Source organism: Trachypithecus francoisi, unplaced genomic scaffold (assembly GCF_009764315.1).
Source record: "Trachypithecus francoisi isolate TF-2019V2 unplaced genomic scaffold, Tfra_2.0 Lachesis_group0, whole genome shotgun sequence".
Taxonomy (NCBI): Eukaryota; Metazoa; Chordata; class Mammalia; order Primates; family Cercopithecidae; genus Trachypithecus; species Trachypithecus francoisi.
Window position 1 is genome coordinate 62,709,043 of NW_022681453.1, and position 17,071 is coordinate 62,726,113.

General features: G+C 54.6%; 1 protein-coding gene across 2 annotated transcripts in view; it reads left to right on the forward strand.

The window, feature by feature from the left end:
• UROC1 (urocanate hydratase 1) overlaps positions 1-16,722 on the forward strand; it is a 35,486-nt gene extending 18,764 nt beyond the window's left edge. For both annotated transcript variants that reach the window (XM_033210925.1, XM_033210924.1), the window contains 6 exons: positions 1,872-1,942; positions 5,415-5,513; positions 8,593-8,692; positions 9,708-9,789; positions 14,443-14,542; positions 15,426-16,722. In XM_033210925.1, coding sequence (XP_033066816.1) covers positions 1,872-1,942; positions 5,415-5,513; positions 8,593-8,692; positions 9,708-9,789; positions 14,443-14,542; positions 15,426-15,566 — 593 coding nt within the window. In that variant the 3' untranslated portion in view covers positions 15,567-16,722. The remainder of the gene's footprint in view (positions 1-1,871; positions 1,943-5,414; positions 5,514-8,592; positions 8,693-9,707; positions 9,790-14,442; positions 14,543-15,425) is intronic.
• Positions 16,723-17,071: the final 349 nt, after the last annotated feature.

Genomic DNA, 17,071 nt, shown 5'->3' on the forward strand with positions numbered 1-17,071 from the left:
CGACAAGCTTCCATAGCAGGTCCACCTAGCTAATTCTGGGAGGGAACCCGGGTGCAGATGACTTTAAGTCTGGTGGGTGCTCAGCTGGCAACACAAAGGGACTCAAAGAAACTTGAGTGAGTTGCAAAGATCCTGGTCCCCAAGTGTCATTCTCAGTCATGGAGGCACAGTTCCCACCACCAAGCCTCTGCCTCCAGAACTGTCCTGGGCTCTGCCAGTGAGGACCTCTGACTGCGAGTGACAGAAAGCCCTTCAAAGTGGGTGAAGCAGGATGGTCCAGGGCTAGGGTGGCCAGGCAGCAGTGGCCGGGGCCAGGGTTGCTGGGCAGTGCTCAGCACGCCATGGTCCCTCTCAGACGCAGCCTCCCCCTCCACGTGGCCAGGGCAGTGCTCACAGCAGTGCTTCTAGTTCCTTCTTGCTGCCTTCTGTGATGAAGCTGCCTCCACATGCTCCCGCCAGCCTTCCACGCCTGCCAGGTCCACAAGGGTCTCCTCTGCATCAGGGTCCCCCAAGTTCATCCTGGGTTTTGCTGATGCTGAGTGTTGCTTCCGCCAGAGGGTTGTGTTTTTCCGTGTCTACATGGCCCGCCTGGTTTTTAACCAACCTTTGTTCTTGTTGAGTGGGTCTGACATTGTTATTTCGTGGTTATTTTATGACACTTCCTCTGTCATTGCAGTTCTTACCCTGGTCTCTCTGCAGCTTTCCTGCAGGTTGGGTGGCTTTTCTGTGTGGGTCACCAGCCTCTGCTGTGTGCTTCACATCTCTAGGGCCCGTACCCACCCTGCTGCCAGCCAGGTTCAGTGCGCTGGGCAGGGGTCCAGGTTACACAGACCCAGGGCAGGAGAGCCAGGCAGAGGGGAGATGTGGTCACCTGTGGAGGAGGAGGTGGGCAGGGGCCCAGGCAGGAGGGCAGGGGAAGCAGGGGCCTTCTCCTGGGGGTCTGGTCAGATGTCTCCTGGGCTCCCCTGGTGTGAGAACAGCAGGCAGCCAGTGGGGAACGACCAGCCCTCCAGAAAGAAGCCCTGAGCTGCTGCACCCACGAGGACCCTGGTGTAAAGACTCCAGGCCTGGCTGGTTTCCAGGCATGCTGACCTAGCAACACGTGCTGCAGCACACACCCTGCGGCATCTCCACCAGGCAGATATTCGTCAACAGCTGTGATGTCACAGGAGTGAGGGATTTCTATTACCTTCATTTTTAGTATAATTTGGTAAAAGTGTGAACTTATTTAAAATTTTAAGGATATTTGTGTTAACCACTGGCTCACACAATTTCTGGAAAATTACCAATCTGCTTTCACGAGCTGGTCAGGCAGGCTCCCGTGCCTCCTCACACACACACATCCTCCGTGAACTTGGCCAACTAGCTCCTACATAGGCCAAGTCTATTTCCACCTCAGGGCCTTTGCGCTGGCTGTTCCCTCTGCCTGGTATGCTGTTCCCTCAGAGCTTCCTTGTCCGGTTCCTTCCCAGCCTTTAGACTCAGCTTGATGACCACTTCCTCAGAGAGCTCTCACACCCACCACCCTGGGGGCCCCTCACCACGGTCCTGTGTTCCTCACAGCCCACAGTGGTCTTTGTTCCTGGTGCCTTGCTCGGTGCTGGTGTACAGTAGGCACTGTATAGCTATTTGTGGAGGGACCGAGTGCGTCAGGCAGTGGGCTGCACGGCTGTGCATTAATTCGTGGGACCATTGGCACTGCTGGTCCCCAAGTTCAGAAAGGCAGGGGTGGGGTGGGATGGGCTCCCTCACCTTGTGTCCTGGCTCAGTGGTGGGCTCAGGGCAGGGTCTGTGCTGAGCTGAGCAGCCTGCCTGAGGGCGGGTCTGTGCCCCTGGAGGGTCTCTGATGCCTGCTCTCCTCTCCCTTGCAGTGAAGGTATCTGTGAAGCTGCAATACATGGACAACATCCGCTGGATCCGAGAGGCTGCCAGGCACCGGCTGGTGAGGGCCCAGGCCTGGGGGGAGGCTGGGGTGGCTGTGCTGTCAGGAGACTGCCAAAGGTGAGGTGCTGCCAACGGGCGTTCAGCCTGGTCCACGGCCTCCAGCTTGCCAAGCCCTGAGAGGGTGCACACACCAGATCCTGTGTGACTGTTTGTGCCAGCCCCATGGTGGCCACACTGGGAGGGGAAGCAGCCCAAGGGGCTGCTGGAGAAAGAAGCCCAGGGCCTTTAAAGGGTGGCTTGGGAGAGGACACGGAGAATTTGGAACCCTTGTGCACTGTTGGTGAAATGGTGCAGCCACATGGAAAACAAGAGGAAGCTTCTGCAAAAAAAATCAAAAATAGAATTACCCTATGACCTAGCAATTCCACTTCTGGATGTGTAGCCCAAAGAATTGGAAGCAAGGACGCAGAGAGATACTTGCACGCCCATGTTCACAGCAGCACTATTCACAATGGCTAAGCTGTGGAAACCACCCAGGTGTTCACTGATGGATGGAGGGATAAACAAAGTGTGGGTAACCATGAGATGGAATATCTCACACAGAAGGGAGTGCTGACACACGCTACAACATGGATGAACCTGGAGGACACCATGCTAAGTGAAAAACCCAGTCACAAAAGGACAAATACCACATGGTTCCACGTCTATGAGGTCCCTAGAGCAGTCAAACTGATAGAGACAGAAAGCAGAATGGTGGATGCCAGGGGTTGGGGGATGAGGAATGGGGAGATGGATGGGGCAATGGTTTTACATTATGAATTGACTTAATGCCACTAAACTGTGTACTTAGAAATGATTAAGATGGTACATTCTATGTAATGTATGTTTTATAATCTAAAACATAGAGGGGAAAGTGGCCTGGGGCTCTGGGCCAGTGACCAGAGTTGGGCAGGTCGTTCTTCATCCCGTTACTCAACAAATAGAGGCAGCCTGGCAGAGGAAGGAGTTTGGGCTCTCGAGCCAGGGTGCCTGGACCTGAGCAGGCTCCCATATCCTCAGCTGTGTAACCTGGGGTGAGTGGCTCAGCCTCTCTGAGCACCACACCCTCATCTGCAAAGGGGAGACGGCAGTGGCAGTGTTTGGAGCAGGCCCCTGTGGCCCTGCTTGTACAGGTGGTGCATAGTGGGGCTGAGCTGACAGATGTGTCTTGCCCAGTTTCTGCTGGGTGTGTGTTCGGGAAAGCACCAGCAGGGAGGAGTGGGTGGAGCTGCCTCACACAGAGTGGCCAGGGAAGGGGTCCAGCATGTGTGTCCAGATCTACATGCAGAAAGGGTGGCAACCACGTGACAATTGGGTGAGGCAGAGGGACCAGCCCATGTACAGGCCCCACGGTGGCAGCAGGCTGGGTGTACTGAGGACAAAATGGAAAAAAAAAGTGGGCATTTTGTTCATACACCTTTGGCCATGGACTGTGTCTGAACTAGTGGGTCTTAGCCCAGGAGTCCCAGGGCCAGGAGGGGCCTGCCCCTGTCCTGGGCTGTCTCATCTGTGCACAATGGTTTGCATTTGTATCCAGCCTCAGAGCCCCCATGCCAACAGCATCTCTGTGGCGGTGAGGAGTCAGAGATGCCAAGGCCAAGACTTGGAGGCTGAAGCTGCAGGGTCAATGCAGAGATGGGGTGGAGAAGAGAGGGGGATAGCCTGAGAGGATGCCAGCATGGCTGAGAAGGGGCCTCGGGAGGTGCAAGAGTTGAGGGTGTAAGGGGTGGAGCTGCAGCTGGAGCTGCCAGCAGGGTGCGTCTGCTTTGACTTAAAGCTCCCTAGCGATTGTGTGCCTCCTGATACTTACTGTTGTTTCTCTTCTGAACGGGGACTGCAGAAGGTTGCCTTTAAAATTTTTTTGATTTATTTTCTTTTAACGTACACTCTTGACAAAGTGGGCAATCCTATGTCAGTTCCTCGCCAATTTTTTTCTGGATCCAAAAAAATCTGAAAATCTCTGCAGTGCTGATTCACACGAGTAGTTTTTCCGAAAAGGATTTGAGGCAGCTGGTGTGAGTAAAATAAGGCTGTTCTCTAGGAACCCATGAGGGAGGAAGAAGCAGCTAGACTCACTGTCCCGGCCAAAGCTGAGCTCGCGGCCAGGTGCACAGCTGCCTCTGTGGCCAGGCCTTGCCGCCTTTTACCGGCTCCGCCGCCTTTTAACTGGCTCCTGGTCGAGCTCACCAGCAGCTGGGGCAGACACCTGCATCTTCTTTGGAGAAACCAGGGTTTCTCAGCCTCGGCGTACTGACATTTGGGGCTGGATAAATTTTCTTTAATTATGGTAAATCATACATAAACATAAAATTTACCATCTTAACCATCTTTGCCATTTTTGAACATGCAGTGCAGTGGCTTCAAGCACATTCACACTGCTGTGCAGCCATCACCACCATCCATCTCAGAGCTTTTTCATCTTCCCAAACCAAAACTCTGTCCCCATTAAACGCTAACTCCCCACTCTGCTCCCACAGACCCTGGCACTCAACAACCTCATATAAGCAAGATCAGAAGTGTTTGTCCTTTTGTCCATCCATGTTATAGCATGGGTCGGAATTTCCTTCCTTTTAAAGCTGAATCACAATCCACTGTACGGATAGACCACGTTTGGTTCATCTGTGCACCGCGCTGGACACCCAGGTCGCCTCCATCTCTTGGCTGTTGTCATGCTGCTGTGAACACACGTGTGCACGTATCTCTTGGAGTCATTTGGGGCTTCTTCTTCATCATGGGGGCCGTTGTACAGTGTTTAGCAGCATCCGTACCCATGCCAGTAGCACCCAAAAATGTCTTCAGTCATTGCCAAATGTCATCCAGCTTGAGGACCGCAGAGCTACACAGTGACTCATTTCATGCGCTGAAGCTTTGTCTCCCGGGGACAACCACCTGTTACTGCCAGGAGAGGCAATCACTGGGTGGCTGAGCTCCTGGGTGCGGCAGACAGACAGCCAACTTGCGGACAGGTGGCTCCACCTCTCGGGGCCGTGTCATCATCTGGAAAATGGAGCTTATGATGAGGATGACAGTATCTTCCCATAAGACTCACAGCCGAGAGGCTGTGTGGCATACTAAGAGTGGAGCAGGCCAGATGCAAACTTGCCCTGGGTGGTGTTGATGTCATCACTGTGGGATGAAGCAGGAGCAGTGCTCACAGTAGGTAACCTCCCTGGAGCACAGATAGCTCAGGGGATCCAAGGCCCCTCTGGGGATAATCTGGAATTGGGGGAAGGTGTCTGGGGGCCCAGACTGCAGTAAACATGTGGGGCTGGTGTGGCTGTCTAGTGGGCTGAATGTGGGGGCTCACCTCAGGTCACAGATTTGAGAGCTACCACACACCTTGGGGGTCCTCCTGGACCTTGTTAGAGAGGCACTCAGGCTGCCAAGGGCCATGTCCCACGGTGGAAGTGCCGCCTGCATCTCCCTGCACCATCAGGTCCTGGTATTGCTGCCTGTGTCAGCTGAGACGCCTGTCGCCCTTCTCTCCTCAGGTGGTGGGCTCCCAGGCAAGGATCCTGTACTCAGACCAGAAGGGCCGTGTGGCCATCGCTGTAGCCATTAACCAGGCCATCGCCTGCAGGAGGATCAAGGTGAGGTGTCCTGTGCTCCAGGGGAAGCATCCCTCAACCTCTTCCCACTGCCTTTCCTGCCCTGGGCCTTCCCGCCTGTGCCTCAGCTGCACCCCACAGCCTTCTGGGTGGGATGACACCCCTGTTGGGCCTCGGCAGCTCAGTGCTCAGGAGCAGTGGACCAGCCCCTCCCAGGAGCTTAGGCCTCCCACAGCTGAGGCCCAAACTTCCCCCACTTTAGGGAGATCAGGTTTTGCTGAAGGCTTTGGTCCCTGGTACCAGCTGAGTAGAAGGGCTCTATTGGGGAGGCAAGGGTGAGGCGGCGGTGAGGGGGTGGTGGGAAGCAGGGCCTGGAGGAGCAGGAGCAGTGCTCAAAATAGGTAACCTCCCTGGAGCATAGGTGGCTCGGGGGCTCCAAGGCCCCTCTGGGGATAATCTGGGATTGGGGGAGGTGTCTGGGGACCCTGCTCTGTGTGTGTCAAGCCCCATCATTGTTCCCTCCGTGTGACCTTGGGCAAGTCCGGGGCCCTCTCTGAGCCTTGGTTTCCCTCTTCTGTGAAAAGAGAATAAAAAGCGTATGTGTGAGGACTGAGTGAGTCAGCTTCCACAAAGTAACTTTACACATCTTTATGGAACTCCCTTTTCTCAAGCAATGGCAAACTTCCCTAGCTTTTGCTCATTTTGCTCCCAATCAGCAAGGCCTGCCTCGAGGACGGAACCCTGGGCGTGCTTGCTCCGAGGGACTCTGGCTCCTCCTGCCACAGAGTTCTTGTGGGCGTCTCTCTTTTCAGAAGCGCCAGGAATGTTACTGGCCAGATGTAAGATAGGCATTGGGACAGAGGTGTGAAGGCCACCCTGGCATGATTCTGGGGGTGGCACCAGCAGCAAAGGCAGCAGCCAGCCGTGCTGGGCACAGCCAAACACACCCACCCAGTGCTTCCTGGAAGCCCAGGTGTTCCCGGGGACTGCTAGGAGGTTCTAGGCGCACTCGCCCCGGGCTGCGGTCAGCTGGCTAGCAGAAACGGGTCAGTAAGCATGCGTTCATTCACTGGACAGTGCTAGGCTGAGTGCGGCTGCTGTGCAGCATGTCTTAACCACCAGGGACATAGCAGAGAACAAGACAGACCTGTGTAGTGTGGTGAAGGGTGATTGACGCAAAGCTGAAGGTACACACTGAGACAGGGTTTCAGAGGGTGAGGAGCGGCATGCAGGACATGAATATGGCGAAGAGGGGTCGTCAGGACAGCCTCTCTGAGTTGCTGACATTGAGCTGAGACCTGAATGGCCAGAAAGTGTCAGGATATCTGAGGGAAGGTGGTTTCATTGCCCAGGTGAAGACGTGGGAACAGGCCTGTTGAAGGAGGGAAAGGTGGGCCTCGTCACTCAGGAGCACAGGGCATCCCAGGCTTTTGGCAGGATGGATCCTCTGGCACAGGGGGCCTGTGAAATTTCGGGATCCCCTGGGGGGATTGAGAAGTTCACGCCCATCAACCAGCCCTATCTGCTTTATGGGACACTTGGAAGAAAAGTTGCCAGGGCCTGGTGATGGGAATAGGACTACTTAGCTGGAACAGCTGGGCTGCTCCCCAGGTACACTGTGAACCAGGTACTGACCTGCCTGCTCCCTCTCCTGACTGAACCGTGCAGAGCCAGGCTGACACACTCCCTATGCCGAGTATCATATGGCTCCCCCTACCCCTTCTCTTTAGCCAGGGTTCCTCCCAGTTCCTTCACTCTTTTTCTTAAATTGCCAGTTAGAACTCATTTTCTTTTCTCTCTCTCTCTCTTTTTTTTTTTTTTTTTCGGGAGAAAGTCTCACTCCACATCCCAGGTGGGGTCTCAACTCACTGCAACCTCCGCCCCCCAAAATTAAAGTGATTCTCATGCCTCAGCCCCCTGAGTAGCTGTGATTACAGGTGTGCGCCACAACACCCGGCTAATTTATGCATTTTTAGTAGAGACAGGGTTTTGCCATATTGGCCAGGCTGGTCTCGAACTCCTGACCTCAAGTGATCTCCCTGCCTTGGCCTCCCAAAGTGTTAGGAGTACAGGAATGAGCCACTGTGCCTGGCCAGGACTCCTTTTCATAGCGGGCCTGCCTGTGCACAGCATAGGGGAGCCAGCTGACCTGCCCTTAGCCACAGCCCTACCTGACCTCCAGGGCTGCATGACATCCATCTCACCGGGGCTAAGCAGCAGCCAGCTGCCTCTCCTGGGTATCTGAGCAGCCAGAGAGTCCTGGGGAACAGGGAGTGCTGCCAATGAGTGTATTAAAAAATCAAACTCAGTGTGAGTGCTTTCTCCGTGCGAAAAGTCTTTGTCCTCACAGAGACTGGTAGCACAAAAAGGCTCTTAGCAATTACCTCGTCCAGGAAACCAAGAGCTATTCCCAGAGGGAAGTGACCTGCCCAAGGTCTCATGGTAGGTGCTGCCAATACTCCCCCAGTGATGTCCCCCAACACCTCCAGGTCATCAGCCAGCCATGTCTCTATTGCACAGGTCAGGGGCCAGGCTGCCTGAGGCTTGAGCCCAGACTAAGCAGACACTAGGACTTAACAATTTTTCGGCTTTACAATGGTGTGAAGCGACACTTGTTTAGTACTGTCCTTGATGTACAATGGGGTTGTGTCCAGATGAGTCCATTGTAAGTTAAAAATACTCTAAGTCATTTTTTTACTTAGGGTACAATGGGCTTATTAAGATGTAGCCCCATCGTAAGACGAGGAGCACCAGCACATAACATGTGCCAGTTAAATCCCAGCTCACAACTCACTCGCTCTGTGATGTAGGGGAAATTTCTTCTCCTCTCTGTGCCTCCACTTTCTCATCTATGCAGTGGGCATGATAACAGTTGTGCCTATCTGAACGGGGTGGCTGTGAGTACTTGGTGAGCTCACACATGTATTACACACGAGTGTTGCCAGACACACATGAATCTATTCCAAGCTACAGATGACATCAGAAATAGTTGTGAAAAGGGTCTATTTTCCAGGGGGAGAAATCCAGCGGGTTCTAGTGTGGCTTGCCCCTTGTCCTCAGCCTTTACCAGGCAGCCATGGTGGACATTGTTGGCTGACAGCTTCTGTCCTTCCATGCACAGGCGCCGGTGGTCCTGAGCCGAGACCACCATGACGTGAGTGGCACTGACAGCCCCTTTAGGGAGACCTCCAACATTTACGATGGTTCTGCCTTCTGTGCAGGTGAGGAAGACGAAAATGTCTTAAACTTTCATTTTAGATTTGGATTTTATTAAAAATTGATGCATTCAGTCAGTCACAATGTTTCGAAAGATGTTCTGGCATCTGAGAGGCTCAGCATAGAGTGACCAACCCAGGACTGAGGGGGTCTGGGATATGGGACTTCCAGTTGTAAAACCGGCGAGTGCCAGGCACACCGGGCCAGCGGGCTGCCCTGGACGTGGGTGACCTTCAGGCTGTGGGCAGCCAGCTGTTTCTTTACCTTTCCAGATCCTAGAGCTGCATGTCTTGCGTTTTTTGGCTCCTGATCTTTTCCCCATCTTCACAGCCCAGCACCGAGAGGAGGGGGGATATTCTTAGTGTTCTCCCTGATCTTCTCTGTGGCACCCATTGGGGTTTTGAGGGGAAGAGCCTGCAAGAGGGTGCAAACCCCTTTATCTCTGTCCACCCCGGGGCTCACGGTCTCAGGCTGGCCCGCGCCTGTCCCTTAGCAATGTGTTGAACACTTACAAGGTGACTGACTTGGCCTCTATTTCTCTCTGCAGATGCTCTCACTCCCCAGGTTTCAGGTTGGATGGTTGTCCTGGGACCTCAATTCCCTAATGGGGTCAAGGGAAGCCATTCATTTGCAGTTTGCTCCTCCCATTTTTAAGAGTAGGAGTGACTCTCTTTGGCACTCTGCTTATCTGAACTAACACTGGTTCCACATCCCTTTTAATTCTTTTGTTGCCTCTGCTTCCGGAGTGCTTTACCTGGCGCTCAGTGCTGGAGAGCTCCACCATGGGACAATTAGGCATGTGTCAATTTCTCCCGCTCCAGCTCTGGCTCTGCCAGCACACAAGACTGCTGCTGTGAGAGGCGCCGTCCCTAGGGCTTAGCTGCCGCCCCATCCTTCCAGCCGAGCAGTGCGGGCTTAGCCAGCGGGGCCTGCCGATGCCCCAAGCCGAGGCTGGCCTGACTAAGCCCGGCGCCCACCCAGTGCAGGGGATGATGAGCGGAGGCATCTCTGTTTCCACAGACATGGCTGTGCAGAACTTCGTGGGAGACGCCTGTCGCGGAGCCACCTGGGTTGCCCTTCACAACGGAGGGGGTGTGGGCTGGTAAGAAGGTTTCAGAGGACAGGGTGTGGGCTCATGTGGAAGTGTTGGGGGTTCCTTTGGGGCAGGGCCAGGCTGAGGTGACTGAAGTCCTGGGCCCTACCTCCCTGGTCACCTCCCCTGCCAGCACCTTGTGGAAAATGTGTTCCTTGTGTGAGCGGAGACAGATGACAGAACTTCAGGAGAGGACTTGCATTAGCCACCCCACCTCTCTGGATCTCCCCTGCCGCGTGGGTCTCGGAGGCCTCTTACAGAGGCTCTGCAAGAATGGCAGCCGCCCTCCTCATGTCAGTTTCCAGCGTGTCAGTTTCCATGTGTTCCCATGGAATTCCTGGTGCTTTCATGGCCAGGGTCTTCTGTTCCCTGCTCTGACCACCTCACTTGAGAGTGCAAGGAGAGTGAGGCTCCCAGGGTAGCTGGGCTGGGGGCAGGAGACCTGAGGTCTCAGCTCCCCTCTCCCCTCGGCTCCCAGCTCTGCCTCTGCCCGGCTGGCCTCTATGAGAAAAGGTGCCCAGGTCTGGGCTCCTAGTTGAAGCTGGATTCTGGGCTGCGGGGAGCAGCAAGGGGTGCTGCAGCTTCGGAGGGAGGACAACGCCCCCTGCCCGGCTCCATTGGCCATCTCCAAACTGGCCTCTGAGCCTATTTTGGTCGGGTCTAGTGGTCCCCTACCCTCCAGAACCAAGTCCTGGTGGAGCATTCCAACAGGCTGGCTTGGCCTCGTGTCCTTGGAGGCTGCAGTTCCATGCTGTGGCACTCAGGTGGCTGTAATTGGAGGAAAATGTGACTAAGGCCATGTCCTTTCCAACACACAGGCTGTAGAAAGCTCCGGGCAGAAAAGGGCTGCCTGGCCATTGGGTACCTGGCATTTCTGTGCAGGATTTCCTGAGTCATTTCTGGAGGGAAAGAGAGTGGCTCTGAAGGAGGCTGAGCAGTTTGCCCAGGGCCATGGAGCTGGCGATGGAGCCGGGGTCTGACCCCAGGTTCCCCAGGATCCGTTATTATTGCTGACAGACAGCCGAAGACAGGAAGGGACGAGGCTGGGCAGGCCGAGGAAGAGGGCATACCCTGAGGGCCTTAGGGCAGGGACAGCAGGGCCAGAATTCAGGCAGACACAGGGCACAACTGACCCTGCCCTCAGGGCTCCCCAAGATAGGTAATGCTCCCTGCAAATTGCTAAATTGCTCCCCCAAGGTTTCCCCCAGACTCTGTGGACAAGGACACAGACTGACCAGAGTGCAAGGAGAGTGAGGACCTTTTACCCTGCTACCCTTGAGGGGTCTTTTGGGAAAGTGTCACAAATTCATTCTGGGACCCATCACACTTACACATATACATAATCTAACTCATCGGAAAAAACGTCTATCCTCCAACCATGGCTGCTCCAAAGGGATGCCACTCCCAACTCAGTCCCCACCATGGCTACTTGAAAGGGATGCCACTCCCAATTCCATCCCCACTATGGCTACTCCAAGGGGACGCCCCACCCCCCACAACTTTGCAGCGTTTCTCCTTCCTGTGCATTGATCCCTGTTTCTAGGCTGTGCACTCACCCTCACATTCCTGGACTGACCGTCCCGTGTTTCCGCTTGTCTGTTGGCTCCACTCCAGGACAACCAGTGACAGCTGTGTGTTGTTTCTAGCCTCCTCTGTGCCACTGTCTCCTGCAGCCCCTCTTCCTGATTGCCCGTTTGCCATCTGTCTTTGTGCCATCTGCCCAGCGCTCAAGTTTAGATAGGGCACTGCTCGGCTGGCTGCAGCCCTGCATGCTCAGGTGGACGTTTGGACCATAGGCTTCAGGACAGGGCCATCTGGCTGGGCCACAGAGTACAAGAGATCAAGACAAGAGCCAGGCTGTTGTTCTTGGGTTGGTCGGACCTCATAAAAGACTTTTCTGATTTCCTTTCCCTATTGGGAGGACCCAGTGAGAGGGGTGAGGCCTCCCCGTTGGTGCTGCGGCCTCACATGTGAGACGGTCAGTTCCCGTGGCCACCGAGGGCCCGCTCAGGCAGCCTCTAGGCAGCAGGTGGGTGGGCAGCTGGGAGCCCACCTCAGGTGAGCAGGCTTCCAGCTGGTGTTTCCGACTTTACTCCTGCTCTTGCCCTCCTTTGGAGACCCTTGGTGCTGACCACCCGCTCCTGGAGTTCCCTGGGTCCTGGGGCGCCAATGGGTTCTGCCGGTCTCTCCCATGGCCACTGAGCTGGAGCTTTCTGATGCCTGCCTCCAGCTTTCAGAATCCCTTCACTCGTTCTCCTGTCCCTTTCTCCTCATCCTTGTGGGTTAAATAATTCCTCTGCAGTTTTGTTGGTGAGGTGTGGGAGGGGCAAGGGTAGATGGCTATGTTCTATCCATCATCTATTATATATCTGGATACTGCCACTTTTTCACACTAAACAATGTCTTACAGTGCATCTGAAACTTGAATGTGCACAGAAATCCTCTGGGGATATTATTAAAATGCAGATTATTGTAAAAATGCAGGTCTGAGTCAGGCCTGGTAGTACATGCCTATAGTCCCAGCTACTTAGAAGGCTGAGGCAGGAGGATTGCTGGAGCCCAGGAGGTTTGAGTAAAGCCTGGGAAACATAGTGAGACACCCTCTCTACAAAAAAAAAAAAAAAAAAAGGGAAAAAGGAAAGAAAGAAAAGCAGGTCTGGGGTGGGATGGAGATTCAGCATTTCCAGCAAACTCCTGGTGACGCTGATCCTCTGCCCCAAGGACCTCTCTGAGTAGCCATAGTTGACAGCAGTTCTCAGGCCATCTGCCTGCACAGGGTAGCCTTGCTGTGCCTTTGTTTCTCAATGAGAAAATAAGCATAATAATAGTAACTGCCTTGTAGGCTAGGGGTGAAGAGGAAATGAGCTGATAATAGCTAACACTTGTAGAGTGTAACATGTGCAAGGACTTCTAAACTATCCATATATGTTAACTCATCGAATCATGCACTTTAATACATCCGGCATTTATGTTTTTCTACTTTCATGTTTTTCTCAAAGGTATAGTTAGTTGTTCCAACACCATTTGTGAGTTACCCCAAATTCGCTATTAATAGCAACGTGTTAGCGTTCCCATTTTCCTGGGATCTGCAAGTTCAGGGCTCCTCTGTGGTCAGTTTGCCAAGGTCACCTGAAGCTGAGTGGCCTTGATCTGTGACCCTCTGGGATGCAGGCTTCTAAAACAAAATCTGTAGTTCTAATCTCCAAGAAGCCTCTCCAGCTGCGGGACACTGGGAATGCTCAGGCCTGGGCATGGCTGTTGCTCCTCTGACAGATGAATGGCAATGACCTTAGATCGACTCAGAGCACCTTCCCACCTGGAGGCTGGTGGGAAGTGTGAGGGCAACCCACTGCAGGGCACAGATTGCCCAGGTGCAGGGATGCAAGTGCAGCATGGTAGACAGCAGGGCTGGCTCACTCGTAGGAGGGGTGCAGCTTCTGGGACCAGGAATGGGCAGTGCAGGTGGCTGCAAGGGGAACAGGGCACCTCTCACCGGCTTCCTGGTGAGAACTGGTTGAGGTTGTGGTCAGTAGGATTCAGGCTGAGCAGAGAAGCAGGGAAAGCCAGATGGGCCTGAAGGATGTGAGACAAGAGAAACCAGATGCACATTTTGGGTGCTGGAGGAAAAAGAAACAGATATACTGCAAGTGAGGACTAAGAGGCAGGAGGGACACGTTTGCAACAACAGAATTTCAGGCATTTACAAAATCAAGGGTGCTCCTTGTGTGTGACTGAAAGCTGAGAAGACTGAGCAGGAGCCAAGGCTGGATCCTTCAATGGCAGCAGCTTGTAGGTGGATGGCTGAGGATGAGGAGGGCCATCCCAGGCTGATGGGGAACAGCTGCAGTGCACATGTACGGAAATAGCGGCAGAGCTTCAACACACTTCTCATCTATTAGGAAACTCATTTGTTCAACTCATCTATTAGGAAACAAATGAAAACAAGAACATATCAAAAACTGTTAGAGGGAGAGAAATGCATTAATTAGAAAATCAGAAATATTGAAAATAAAGGAACTTAGCCTTCAGATCAGGTAATCAGAAGGACCCCACCATACACTTGAGGCAGGCAGAAAGAAGAGATAAGGAAGATAAAGATCATAAGGATAAAATCAGGCGGGGCACAGAGGCCCATGCCTCTAATCCCAGCATTTTGGGAGGTCGAGGCAAGAGGATTGCTTCAGGCCAGGATTTCATGGTCATCCTGAGCAGCATAGTGAAATTCCATCTCTAAAAAAAAATAGTTTTTAAAGATAAAACCGAAAGAGTGACGACTGAATTGAGTCATACAAGACACACCAAGGGGAGTGTGCTTTATAGGGCAGCACTCTGAGAATGCAGGGAGCAGGCAGCTGGAGCCCACTGGGGGTGCCCAGGAGGTTTCCATCAAGGGGTGACCTCCAATGGGTGCTGGAAGTGGGCTCGAGGCCGACGGGCCCAGCACAGGGGGCACAAGTGGGCAGACAGGCGGCAGGTGGCCACGCTGCTCTCAGCTCTGCTTGCCTACATGACTCCTGCATCCACCAGGCTGCAGAGGGCGGCAGTGTGGCGGCCCCAACCCTGATGCCGTCTCAAGCTAATGCTTCCAAAACATGGGCTTCTACCTACTCTGTGCGGGGTTGGGCCCAAGGACTGAACTGGAAACTCCTCTGCCTCCTACAGGGGTGAGGTGATCAATGGGGGATTTGGCCTGGTGCTGGACGGTACCCCAGAGGCCGAGCAGAGAGCCAGGCTGATGCTCAGCTGGGATGTCTCCAATGGTGTAAGTCAGCCCAGTCCTCGCCACCTCCTGAAGGCAGGGCCTTCAGCTGGGTGACCCCCATCCATGTTTGCTGTCATACATCATCTCCTGGGTGTGGGGACAGGGGCCAGATTCCTCTCATGACCACAGCACAGCAGCCAGGAAGGGGGAATCAGCTCAAATGGAAGTCAGGTGAGGTGATGATGGGGAGACAGGTGGGACCCAGAGAATGAGGGGAGGCTTGGAGCCAAGGCGGGAGTTCAGATAGTCTGGATGACTAAGAGTCCCTGGGCTGGGCCCAGAGTGTGAGCATGAGGACAAAGAGGGTGCTGGCAGGAGACTCACCCCAACTCACCGGGAGCTGCAGGGCTTCTGGCAGGGTTGGGGCTAGAGGTCTTCATCCCAGAGCAGGAGGTTTTGTTCTAGGAGATGCCCCGGCTGTGGCATGGAAAAGTGGGTTGGGGACAGGTGTGAGGACCATGTGGACAGTGGAGGCAGGGGTGGCAAGAATGGCAGTGGGGAATGGGGGAGGAGGCATGGCGTCGTCCAGGGGAGACCAGGTGGAGGGAAGAAAGTGGACTGCAGGGAGACTGTGAAGGTAGGGCTCAGGTCAAGGTGGATTCTAGAGGGGAGGGAGGTGCTGCGGAGGACTCTGGAGGCAAGGCCATTCTCAGAGCCGGGGGAGCGGGACTAGGTGTGATAACAGCCAGTTTCAGATCCCAGAGGAGGGCCAGAGACAGGGAGCCTAAGCTGGGGGTAGAGATGGGACAGACCCAAAAGGGCAGCTGGCCCCATGGACAGCCTCAGAGGTCCCGAAGCAAAGAGGCCCCAAGTGTGGGAGCCAGGACACACGTGGGGAGCCCAGGTATGTTGACATGGACTGCTCTCCCCCTCCTTGCTCCAGGTGGCCCGGCGTTGCTGGTCAGGGAACCAGAAGGCCTATGAGATCATCTGCCAGACCATGCAGGAGAACAGCAGCTTGGTGGTGACACTGCCCCACGAGGTGGAGGACGAGCGGGTGCTCCAGCAGGCCCTGCAGCTCTGAGGGAGCCAAGAGTCGCGGCCCCTGCCTCCCTTCCTCCCTGGCGATCCTCACCTGCCCAGCCATGGCACACACCCTTCCTGCACACCCGCACCACCTGCACTTCTCGCACGTGGCCTTTATGGTGCCCTGCGCAGGGTGCCACCACAGCCTTATTTTACAGACAGCCGGCTGAGGCCCAGAGACGTGCAGCCCTCTGTCCATGACCATGCCACTTGCCTGGGAGCCCTGAAGGGTGTCAAAGTCCATTCAGGGCTGAGTCCCAAGCCTGTCTGGGGGCCCTGCGGTGAACACTGGCCAAGCTATCTCCGGCTGGGATGATCACACCCTCTGCCTCCTGGCCACCTGCCAGCCTCCATGCAACTCTGTCTGTCTGCTGCCCATCTGCTGTCTGTGCAAACACTTTCTGGACCCTTGGCATGCTGGGCTGCTGGCCTGAAGGAGTTCAGGAAGGAGGATAGACGGGGAAATAAAGGGTTCAACAGAGCTGTGTGCTGCACTGTGGGCTGGTGGACGGGCAGGCCAGGTCTGCCCTAAGGATAAATCACTTACTGGGAAAGAAATGAGAGAGCAGGGGCACTCCCTGAGGCCGGCACAGCCTAAGGGATACAGCAAAGGAGACTTCAGGAAGAGTGTTGGCCCCTGAGGCTGGAGTCTGGCACCCCTCCCCCAATCCCATAACCCAGCAATGGATGGGTCCAGAGTCTCGTGAGAGGTCATTGGGATGGGGGAGGTGGCCTCTGTCAGGGCCATGGCTCATGAATCTCATTCCCTTAGCTGGGCGTGCAGCAGACGAACAGATAACTCATCCTAAACAGAGAAATGAGAAAGAGCCTGTGGGGTGGGCCTCTGAGGGCCACAGAAAACCAGACACCCCACATGTCTGTGGACGAGAGGGGCAGGCCAGCCGGGTTCTTGGTCCCCACCCTCCCTGCACTCCGTGTCTCCTCCCCAGTAGCCATTCTCCCCTTTCTCTTGTGAAGAAAAACCTCGTTTTGTGTGGGCAGCAATATAGGGCAAAAAACCCGCCTGATTCTCCAGCCTTCCTTGCTGTTAGGAGGGACTGTTGGCCTAGTCCTGGCCCATGAGATGACGGCGGGGTCTGTGGGGCAGGCCTTCTTGAGAGCCATCGTTTTTCTAATAAAATGGACAGATCCAGTGGGGTTGCTTTTTGCCTTCACCCCTTCTTCCTGCCAGAACCAAGACGTGGGGCCTGGAAACACAGCAACCAGGTTGGTCAGCTAGGGCGGCTGCCACATAACGTCTGGCACTGGGGCCCAAACAACAGAAATGAAACACATTTGCAGGCTGGAAGCCCAAGATCAGGTGCCACTGGAGTGATTCCTGGTGAGGCCAGCTTCTCGCTGCATCCTTCCATGGTAGAGACAGAGAGGAGAGAGTGTTACAGAGAGAGGCAGAGACAGAAAGACAGAGACAGAGTCACTGAGAGAGACAGAGAGAGAGAGAGAAACTGACAGAGAAAGAGAGAGATACAGAGAGGAAGAGAC